General features: G+C 40.9%; 1 protein-coding gene across 5 annotated transcripts in view; it reads right to left on the bottom strand.

Annotated features, from left to right (window-relative positions):
* Nucleotides 1–12,051, bottom strand: part of pacsin3 (protein kinase C and casein kinase substrate in neurons 3) — a 32,617-nt gene that overhangs the window by 16,623 nt on the left and 3,943 nt on the right. For 3 of the 5 annotated variants that reach the window (XR_004655582.1, XM_034864793.1, XM_034864502.1), the window contains exons 2-4: nt 9,250–9,315; nt 1,654–1,754; nt 406–562 (exon numbers count right to left, since the gene is read on the bottom strand). Coding sequence is in view for 4 of the 5 variants with exons in the window: in XM_034864793.1 (XP_034720684.1) it covers nt 406–562; nt 1,654–1,707 (211 nt within the window). In the remaining variant the exon portion in view is untranslated. Of the gene's footprint in view, nt 1–405; nt 563–1,653; nt 1,755–9,249; nt 9,535–12,051 lie in introns of those variants that run through there. The other 2 variants (XM_034864576.1, XM_034864671.1) reach the window with 2 other exon arrangements.

Genomic DNA, 12,051 nt, shown 5'->3' with positions numbered 1-12,051 from the left:
CTGAGGGACGAGAGCGGGGAGAGTTGACACACTCTTAGCATCCCATTTAGCTTGAAACAGAAAAAAAGAGACAGTGACCAACCGCCCTTATTGGTTGGCTTGTTTGTGTATATAAATGTCAATTCTTGGGCCAAGGTCAAGATGGTGAACTAACTCACTAAAAAAGATTAACCATTGCAGTGCCTGTTCAAAATGTGCTTGTTCGGGATGGACCAACTGCTTAACCTCTGGTATTGCTTGCAGCTTTCTCGTCTCATCCAAGTAACTTCACACTGTGCTTTCTCGGGTCCTGAGCATTGCACCTACCGTGACATAGTTGGGTATCCCTAGAAATTGCTTTTTGTAATTCGTTTTATTCGTTGTCTGCTGCAGCCCATATGATCTGTTCTGTTTTCGTTGACTCACCTTTCTCCACGACACTCCTCCACCTCTTGGCCCAGTCGCTCAGCTGCAGAGAGTAACTTTTCTCTATCTTTGCCCTCTCCTGGAAGCAACTGACTATTTCGTTACACAGCCGGTGGCCATCGTCTATCCGCTTCACCGTCCTTTTGTAGTTTCCTGGCTGCAGGAGGACACACACAGATGCAGTACACACACACACACACACACACACACACACACACACACACACACACACACACACACACACACACACACACACACACACACACACACACACACACACACACACACACACACACACACACACACACACACACACACACACACACACACACACACACACACACACACACACACACACACACACACACACACACACACACACACACACACACACAAAGTGGTGACACAGAAATACAAATGAACTTGGGCATTGAAATGGTTCTCTACTGTTATATCAGTTGGTCTTTTCAGTTCAATACTCGTTAACAACATGCTAACATTAGTGTCGCAAAATTTTGACACGGCAGGATGTTTAGCAGACTAGCGATCATGTACACAGACTGAAATAGATACACACTGCTAATAGTAAAAGAGGACAGAGAGTGAGTGGAAGGTTAAAGGTATGTAGTTTTTCCAGATGGAGGGCTGTGAAGCTGGCAGTCAGTCAGCAGAGACTCATTATGTGTCTGTGTCTCCATCTAAACACCACCTCCGGCTGCTTCTCTCAGCTGCTCCAATAGCCTCAACAAGTACGCAACACATGGTGGTATAGTAGTCTCATTTCTGAACCAGTTCAAAATATAGCGAGGGCATTATTGATACTGTATCTGATCTGGTGTAATAATTCACACACAAAGATCGCAATGTCTGCTGTTTGTTAACTAAGTAACTGATTTTGTAATTCTGTAGCTCAGTAAATAGAACGGGTCATCCTGTAATCAAAGGGCTGGTGCTTAATTTTCTCCAGCTCCTCCTGCCCACACGCCGAAGCCTCCTTGGTTAAGATACTAAACCCCTAATTGCTCCCAGAATGTTAGCAGCTTAGCACCATGGTGATCACTGGGTGTGTGAACGAGAGGCAACATTTGAAGCTTTTAGGGTAAAATTGCTATATTCATGCAGCCAATAATGTGTGAGCAAGCACTACCAGTCCAGTGCATAATTAGATAACGTATCCTTCCCATTCGAGTTTTCTCCTAACGTCAGTAATAAGTCTGCATGTGTGAAGTGTGTGTGTTCCTACTGTACCTCCCAGAAGCTGTCAGAGCTCCCCAGGTTGCTAAGGTCTCCATTGGAAGACATATTGGGGTCGGCCTTACAGCAAAGAATGGTGGCGGCTACAGAAAAGACTGCACAGAGAGAGAGAGATGGTATCAGGTTTCACAAGCTAGGTAATCAGCCTAGTATCTCAAGACAGGGTCCAAAAATCTAGTTAAAAGGACAGCTACCAATCACATTTGTTTCATAGCACCTTTTACACAGTTAAGTGTAGTTTAAATGGCTCCAAACTGATTGACCAAACATTTGAACCTAACTAAGAAGAGTGAAACAATGGAATCAATAAACGCTAAATAAAATATAAATAGTGCATTGTATGTTGAGGGGTCTGGGGGCTTTTATGATTTCCATTTAACACATCTGTATAAGAATATGTGTCCTCTATTTTGGTTATCCGAGTCTTCATTGTTGCTGACTAACAGGGCTGTTTTCTCCACACTGCTGCCCAGTTTTTTTCTTCTTAAACAACCGGACTGTGTGTCCAACAAACACTGATGCCCATACACACACATCCTCTCCGTTACTGAGGCAGGAATCGGTGTCAGCCAGTCCTGTTCGTCCACAATGGATCTCATTCATCAAAGACAAGAAGCGCAAACATTTGTACAGACCCGTCTCTGATAATAATTCAAATACATCATATTTAACCTTTATGTCTCTGCCTTTTCATGCTCAACAAAACTAAGACTCAAACAGCCAAAAGGAGAAACAAGATATACGCCTGTACTGTCCCTTAAAAGAGGCCCTGTGGCGTTTTCTTATAAAATATAACAGTTATATTTAACTCAATGTGCCCAACCATTGTGTTTAATGCATTTCTTCCTCGTACATTTTTTTGTTTTTGTTCCCCAAATCCAGAATAGTTTACATTTGTGTTTACTAGCTACCCGTCTTCTACTTCTCTGCCTTTTTGGCCCTTTGCAGCATATCTTGGTTTGTTACAGACACCTGTAGATCAGTGGAATAGTGTGAAATCATTGGCATTGGACTGTGTATCGCTTCACCCAGGTGCGCAAGCACGTGCATGCATGTTGGGCAGAACAAACAAAACAGGGATTGCCTCATTGAAAACCAGCTCCAAAATGCTTCTTTTTTTTTTTTTAAGATCTTTGCTTAGTCCGGTCCCAAAACAACATCATAGTGCGTTTATATTATTAGAGATTTATATATTGCTTATAAATGTTACATAGGGGGATGGGTGAGGGGGAATTAAAGCTTTAGTTTTACAGATTACTTATAAGCAAATGAATTCTACAAAGCAACAACCAACTGCAGAGAAAGGAGCTATGGTCATTAAACGGAAAAAAAATCAAAATCAATATCATTTTCTCCCTTCTGGGTACTGACTTTCAGTGAATCTGCCGATGAATCCTGTCAACAGTTCAATGTGACCTGACTTCCTCCATGCCGTCCTCCCATTGGACAAAACCCTGTCTCAAGGCAAGACAACTGCCTGTGGCAGACACAACATAATTGTGGAGGAAAACATGCCTCTACAGTTAGTGCCTGCTGTGTGCAGCAATCTTTTGTCCGCAATGATTCTAGATTTGAATCTAGAAGTCAAAATCTCAAATCTAAACTGATTACTTTGTGAATATACCTGTGATTTAAGTAATCAAAAACACATCAAGGGGGTTTTTTAATTATGTTATTACTGTAGAAAAGTGTCAAACAGAGTAGACTGTAACTATTGTCGTGCTCTCCAACAACAGGCTCAACTTGACAAGACTGTTCCTGGTTATTTTTCGTCCTCCCTCTCACAACGTTCTCTCTCTCACTGTAAATGACTAGTTGACTCCCATAATAACAGCGGTGGATGTAGATGTGCACTGGGAGCAGGCTGGTGCTAAATTAGATGCAGCGTACAACGGTAGCCTTGGTGAGATCTGCAGGGAACAACGTAGGAGGGAGTCTAAATAAATAAATCTAGGGTTAGCCCAGACTATAAGACGAGAGAACAAGGACTTGCACTTACTACTGTGACATGCCAACACCTGGTTGAGCCTTTAATAAAAGATTTAATATGCATCTGTAGGGCTGTGTGTGTGTGTGTGTATGTTGTTTTTAAGGAGACAAATGGCATTCAAGAAACGCTATGACGTTTAACAACCCAAAATCAAACATCACACCTCAAAGACAATGCAGCGTATCCAGTTAACTCTCATGTTGACCCGTTCTCCTATATCAATGTTCTTCTTAAATACCCAATTATAATTACCCAAAACAACCTGATTGATTCCACACAACGCTCCAAGTACAAATCTCTACCTTCATTAATTTTGGGGAGTCTTATTCAATTGTATAGCATTTGAAAAAAGAAAATTGAAGTGGTTTTGAAATAGTATTGAGTAAAAGTTGACATATTCCAGTCTGATTATCCATCAACATCCATTCCTTTAATTTTAGTCTCAATAATTCCTAATTTCTGCTTTTCTAACTCAAACATTAGGTATAATTTCCTATAAATGAGATTTATTGACCATAAATTCCAAAAATAATTGAAAACTAAAGTTAATTGTTAGTGGTATGTAGTGTTGAAAATGTCAAAAAAAGTTAAAAACATCAATAAAAAGCAACATCAAAAGTGTGGATTTTCTATTTTTGGATGGGAAGACAACACAAGGGTTAAGACAGCTGACTTATAACTTTCCCTCCACACGCTAGAGACTGTCCAGCAGTGTGTGTTTGTGTGTGTCACAGGGGAATGATAAGTATGCTAGCAGCGGAGGTATCTGCCACCAGCATGCTGGAACATGAGTATAACAAACTGACTTTGCCACGGATTGCTAATTACTACTCATATATCCTACAGGACAGAAGTGTGTGAGTATCAGGGTGCGGCTCATGGAAAACACAGAGCGTCGACTGCTTGCACTTGCACATGTGCTCAAGTTGTACTATACCTGCTGTCAGAATAAATAGAACTGATCAAATGTCAACAGAGAGCTACTATTCAACACAGAGAGCTTAATGCAACACGTTCCCTTCATAGAAAACAGCCACTCAGCCATTAATTTATAACCAACGGCTGTCTTGGTCCGCAACAATCAAACCCAAACAGTTTGGCGTTACTAGAGCTACAAAACTACAGCTGTATTTAAGATTATTGTTTGACATGAACTGGTTTCTGAAACAAGAGAGAGACAAAGCCACTTCATGTTAATCCTTCTATGTTTTGTTTACAATACAGTTGGAAGGTTGGGAAGGACTGCAAGTGCCTTGACCTTTTATTTTTTAATCTATTGCTCTGGTTTTCACATTTACACATGGCACATTAGTAGCATAAAGCAGGCTCTGTCGAGTCTAAAATCGCACTGTAAAGACGACGTGCAGGTGTACGAGCCAAGATAAACTATCCTGGTTCTGATGCAATTTTACAGATTCTTTGTAACATCTAGGCAAGTTCTGCCCTACAAAGCAGCTTGATTGGTTGGGATAGGAACCAGTACTACCTGGGGACCTCAACTAATTTGTAATAATTGCCTGGCATATTTCACCAAACACAGAGGTTGTGTGACAATATTAGTCGAGAGCTCTCCTCCCCTTAAAAATGCTCCCATAAGTCGTTAGTTCAAGCAAAACATATGACTCATATTGACGTTTGCGGCCGCATTAATTATGAATGGAGCAAAGCAGAAAGTAAAGTTATGAAGTGTAACCCCTATGTTCCACTTATGAAGCGTAACCCCTATGTTCCACCGGGAGCGCCTGTGCTGCGTTCTTGAGGCGGAATCACGTCACATACTGTGTCACGTACGTAACCAACAAAGTAACATAACAAATCCAACAAGTCTGTGACTTTAACCCTAACCACGATGTTCTTCGTTTTATTCCTCCATGGTTTATATATATATATTAGTATCAATGTAGAACAGTCCAGAATAACAACAAAAGTACATAAATACATTAATATTTAAATGAGATAAAACTAAAGAACGTATCAGAGGGATAATAAAGGTTAGGACCAATTACATCGAGATGGCGGTTTCAGGTTTCTCAAACTAACCCGGTTTTGGTAAACTTAACAGAGTACTTTAGATGCCAAAAACCTAACAGCAAGCATGTCACACATTTTAAAACGTAGGGTATGTCTGGGGACTTTGTGTGTGTGTTCCTTGAGGATGTTTACATCCCTCAACCCGTGATCCTAAACTTGGGTTCAATTCCCGCAGTTTAAACACACATACACAATCACACACATGAGCTGTAGTTAGGTGTGGTCAGAGGGCGGACAGTGGTAGCCGTGGGAGACTATGTGCCACATCATTGCCACCATTTGAGCCAATGTGATGATCTACAGCAATGTGGAAGATGACGCGTCTGTTTTTGACAGGCCATTGTTTCTAAAAACTCAGATCAGAGTGACCCCTTGATGATAACTATTGGACTGTTGCATAAGTCTACATAATTATTTCCGATTTACTATGGACCCAATCCTAATGTTCGTTACAATAACTTCCGTGTAGAAAACCCCAAGCCTCCCTTATATACAGTTCAACATGATTCTCATCTCATTCATATTAAATGCATGTTTGAGGTTTTCATATTTCAACACTTTCACTAACAATAGGTTAAAGACCTAAACCTGGTGGTGGCTTTATATGAAACAAGCAAACTTGAGTAATATCAATCTTTTTATACAACTATCTAAAAGAAAGCCACTATACTTTACAAAATATTGAACTTTTCCGTTAAGCATCTGGACTCCAGGTTTTTAACCACCCATGTTATAAATCATCGCTCTCCTGGAGACATAAACATGCAGAACTGTTTGGATTATACATAAAATCTGTCACTTGAAATAGAGACTGAGACCCACAAAGTGTTTTATCAGCCCCGTTTTCATGTTACAACTCATGGGGATTTCCTTGATCTGAAAGAAATACCTCGGAATCAAGAAACTTTAAAATAAATTTGTCGCCCATCACAACTTTGTTTATGTCTCAAGAACGTTTGGGTCAATTTAGCCCCTGGTTTAATTTTTATTCACTCCATTAAGCATCTGGAGGCATCCAAAAGCTACAGGTTGGTCCTTGATCCACATCTGGGCCGCAGTGTCAGGCCTGACTGACGGAGAACAGGAGTGTCGTTCAAAGAGGGCGAAAGTGATGGAAGGAACGCTGAAAGAAGAGAGGAATGAGAGACCGGAGCTCGCGAGGTTTGAGCGATGTGACGAGGGAAGTGCAGGAGAAAACAAACTCCGTCTGGGATGAGATAAGTGTTGCTTGCCACCGCTGTGTGGAAAAAGGAAAGTGAAATAGAGACGGACATTTACGAGCCTAAGAAACAGAGTGAGGAAGAGAAAGGGGTCCGATAGCATAGCAAGCATCTTCTCGGGCGGTTTCTGTTACACAGCAACAGCATCGAGGACGTGTGGAGCTGGTTTGTCGAGCTCAAATACAGGAAGGAGTAGTGCACACGTACTACAGATGCAGGCAAACACATTAAACACATATCAAATGACATAAACAACAGAATTCTACACCTCTACTTCCTTTTGTGCTGCTAAGGTGTGGCTGCCTCACTTAAACAATCATTTTACCATGTACGTCTGTAATTTAAGGATATTTTAAGGATCCACTTGCTCATTAGTCAAGAAAGGAATAAACAACATTCTGAAACAGAATATACACACACACACACACACGCACGCACGCACGCACGCACGCACGCACGCACAATTTTTTCTCAGTTCAGAAGCACAAAGAGGATCAGAGAATTATGTCAATCAGGTCATTCAATAGACAATACAGAGATATCTGCATCTAGTACAGGCCTGCTAACAAGGTGGGTGATGGTAGCAGACAGAGAGAGAGAGAGAGAGAGAGAGAGAGAGAGAGAGAGAGAGAGAGAGAGAGAGGATTCTAGTTGCTTGGTTTATAGAGAAATGGGTCAGCCCAGTAAAGAGGAGGAGGGGGGAGAGACCAGCTGAGGAGGAGGGAGTGACGGATAGAGAAGCAGGTCCAGACCTCATAAGCTCCACTGGAAAAACTCACGGCCATTAATCTGATTAATGTACACCAACAGTTTCCCTGCAGCCAGGCTCTGTCAATATGTTCCTACACATCGAGCACTTGGAGGACTGTACGAGTGTTAGTCTATAAGCTCCTCTGCTACGTCTGCATTCCAGCAGAGTTTGGGAGAGTATGTAGTGTAGGTACACACCGGGAGAAACACACATCAGGGCCTGGATGCTTCAGGCATATAAAACAGAAGCGTTCTCAGATACTTTTTATTTAGTTGCTCAAGCTACGGTTACTCCGCCAACAGCAACAGCGGTGTGCCAGAGCGCTGCTGTGTCTCTCTACCAAATGAGAGACTCACTGAGACTCAGTGAAAATGATAACCAAGCTCATAATGATTACTAAATGGTTGATGTTGGCAAAAAATAACGCACATTTTGGGTTTGTTTGAAAGCCTGTATGCTGCACTGTCCGTCACTTGACATGGCAACTGAAGTTTGTAATGTAGTGTTTGAGCTTGCCCGCAGGCCGTTTCACTAGCCTTGTTTCTACATAACAGGATTACTTGATTTGCATTGCTCCTCTGCCGTCACAGCTGCCAAGTTAGCACACACACGCTGAGTGACGAGTGAAGAATGCAAGAAGGAAGAAGTTGCCACACTGTTGTCATAGCAGCTTTAAATATTGTAACAGCAACACACTTCAAACTAAAGTGAGATAAGTACATGTTGTCCAACCGCTGTCAAACACAGCAATGCCACCAAACTCTGGGCCAAATACTCTGGGCGGGGAGAGCAGAGAAAGGGGAAGGTAACCTTGCCCCTTATGACCTCATAAGGAGCAAGCTTCCAGATCAGCTCATCTGAGCTTTCATTTTCTCAAAAGGCAGAGCAGGACACCCAGGGCTCAGTTTACAACTATCACCATTTCTAGCCACTGGTGGACCATAGACAGACTGGGGGGATGCATATTAATGTTTAAAAACCTCATAAAGGGAAATTATCATGCCATGGGACCTTTAAAATGTCTTGGAGAAACCTAGTTGGTGTGAGGAGGTTTGATCAAATACTTTTTCAGTATTTTGTAATTGGATTGGTAATTTGTGATTGGCTTTCTTGCCGACATCTACACGAGAAGATCGATACCCCTCTATGTTTGTAGAGTTAATATGAAGCAACAACCAGTTAGCTTAGCATACCAAAAGACTGGAAACAGAGGAAAATAGATAGCCTGGCTCTGTCTAAGGTAACAAAATACACCTGTCAGTCCCTCATAATCTGTAAAAACAAAATCCTGATTCAAGTCTTTATGCTAAGCTAAGTGGCAGCTAGCGGTAGCTTCATTTTACCATACAGACATGAAAGAGGTGTCAATCTTCTAAACTTAGTCTCATTTCCCTCTGATATGTAGGGGATTACAAGAATAAAGTATCACATAATACTCAAGTAAAGAGAGGAAATGTACTTAGTTACTTCAACCACTGATAACAGGAGCACAATAAGCATGATTATGAACAAAAACCGCACATAAACGTAGTGATGTACTGGACCAAAACAATGTAGGCCTTTTGAAGCGTAGATACCAGAGTGACAATAGGACTTACCTTATCAAAGATGAATATATAGATGGACAGACGTCCAAACAGAAGACAGTCTTTGTCTCCAAGGGCCTGAGAGGCAAAAAAAGGGAAAGATAGAGAGAAGAAGATCCCTCAGAAACAGAGGCGACAGCAAAGGGAAAACACACAAGAGAGGTTTGTTAGTCAGCGGAGCAGCAGGCGGTTAGATCCCAGCAGCGTTGAGACGGGGCTGGACACGCGGGCCGTTATATGGCTCGGTGATGGCTGGAAGGTGCCACATTCTGGGGGTCGTGGTGAAATGCCACACATGGAGCCTGTAGTGGACCAATAATGAAAGCGGCCCCCCCACAACAGGAGGTCACCGCAGTTAACTCACACCTCTTAAAATTACCTGCCTGGCCATTGCAATGAGCTGGTAAAGGAGTGTCAGGTTTTAAAAGAGACCACACCAGGAATGTTCATTAAATCACTTCTGATCTTCAAAGACGAATCATTATGTTTTCTTTGTTTTTTTAAGATTATTGAATTTCACCCTCTGTAAAGGGTAAGCTTCATATCTGCTTTCATTTTGAAGTTTTGTTTCAGATTAGTAGAAGATTTATAATGCTGGGGGGGGGAGCATAGACAGGCTGGGGGAATGCATTTTAATGCATAAATCTCAAACAATAAACCTCATAAAGTGAAATTGTCATGCCATGGGACCTTTAAGTTTGGGGTAAAACCAGTATCAGTATCATTGTAGTCAAATGTAGTTCAAGTCTTGGTTGAAGTGTTTGCAGGAAATGGGACTAAAATGCAGTAACAGCAGGGGTTTGCTTTAAATTGGTGTTTCATATCTTGGGAAAATATATTAACATTTACATGCAACTAGAAAGCAAATCAGTCACATTAATCAAAGAAAGAGGTGTATTCCTCTTTTGTGTTAAATTTCTTTCCATTTTTTTCATCTCTGTTGTTTTTTACCAGACATTCATGATGGTGCAAAATATCATTGGCTTACATCGTATTATAAAACAATATTGACAGACAATATTTTATTAAAACGCCCTTAATGTGAAAATAAACCTTGGTTGAGGAGCACTTGTTTTGATAGCGATCCTCACTTTGTTGTCGTCGGGCAGAAACCTTTTATCTCCAAATTTCGTCGTTTGGATTTCTTTCTTACCATACATAAATTCTACTGGTCAACCTTTATGTTTAACTGTGGGATTTATAAATACTTAAACAGCCATGAGGCGATTTCATCGGACTTCGTTGAAGAAAAAAAAAAAAAAAAGTTCAATATTGTGTTTTAAAATTTGCTTATTTCATTTACTGAAAAGCAAAAGTTTTGGACATACAAGGTTTTAGCCCAACAGAGACAATATGCAAGATTTACTTTATTTAAAAAATAAAATAAAACTACTGGTGCACTACCATCACTGCACACACACGATAGGTTTGTTGTGTTATGGTTGTCTAAGCAACTGGAGGCCTACAATTTCCCCTGGGGTGAATAAAGTATCTATCCACCTATCTATCTATCTATCTCAAGTTAGTGTTTATAGGCCTAAAACACTAAATGTGATATACATCACAACGTAACTCTCCATGCTGATGGTAGCAAGACTTTTCTACTTTTGAATGTCTCATGAGCCGCAGCCCCATCCTCTTCACCCAGAACACAGAATGAATGCCAATGGTTAGCAACAAAGGTCAAACAATGCAAAACCACGTAGTGTACAAACTGCTTCATGACACGAGATATCGGAGAGCAGTGAGAGGTGCAGACAAAGCGTTGTACAAAGACAGACCTGTTCCAGGAGAACCGAAAGCAGAACTCAGCCTGTCTTTTATTTGAATGCTTCATTCACTCAGTGATGCTTTGTTGATGAATGATGGTGATTCATGATTTTGGCTTCAAAATTAAACAATATATTGATTTAAGTAAAAGATCAAACTAGTCTTTGCCATGTTAGAGGATACAAATGGTTACATTTGTGTATTCCATGTTCATTTAATCGTTTGAGACATGATACATCACTGATTGAAGAAACTTGTCATGACTTCTTGATTGCCAATTAGAAACAATATATAGTCAAAAAACAAATATTACGAGAAGGTATCGTCTGAGATACTGTTTTATGCGATATCAAGATCAAGCTGAAATGTCAAACATTCCTTAACTTTAATGAATGAAAACCATAAAGTGACTTTTTAAAGAACGTTTAAAGTGATGCCTTCATCTCCATGGTTGTACTAGCCATAAGATAATTAGGGATAATTTGTTAAAAAATTAAAAACCCTGTCATTACAAAGGAGCATGCATGCACTGTGTCTGGGAGTGTGACGTAATTAAAACATTCTGGAGGGAGGTGATCAATGAAACTATGTTCATCTTGTCTGTGAACCTTCCACTTGATACTAAGATGATGATGTTGCTGCACATGTATTCAACAAATCTGAAACCCCCAAGAATATACTGTAAATGTGTTGATTTTGCTATATTACAGACGAAAAGGACTACAGCTCTCATCTGGAAGAAATGGAGGCACCTACAACTGGTGAGACTAGGGCAGTAAACAAAACAGTAGGACGGTGGAGAGTACAGCAGACTGAAGGAAAAAGACAACATAGAGAGAAATAGAGAGAGACAGATAGAGACAGAGAGAGAGAGAGACAGAGAGAGAGACCGAGAGAGAGACAGTTAGAGAGAGAGAGAGAGACCGAGAGACAGACAGACAGACAGACAGAGAGAGAGAGAGAGAGAGAGAGAGATAGACAGAGACAGACAGAGAGAGAGAGACAGACAGGCAGAGAGAGAGAGAGAGAGACAGAGAGAGAGAC

The sequence above is a fragment of the Etheostoma cragini genome, chromosome 1, assembly GCF_013103735.1.
Source record: "Etheostoma cragini isolate CJK2018 chromosome 1, CSU_Ecrag_1.0, whole genome shotgun sequence".
NCBI classification, from domain to species: Eukaryota; Metazoa; Chordata; class Actinopteri; order Perciformes; family Percidae; genus Etheostoma; species Etheostoma cragini.
This window is presented reverse-complemented; position numbering and strand designations above follow the sequence as displayed.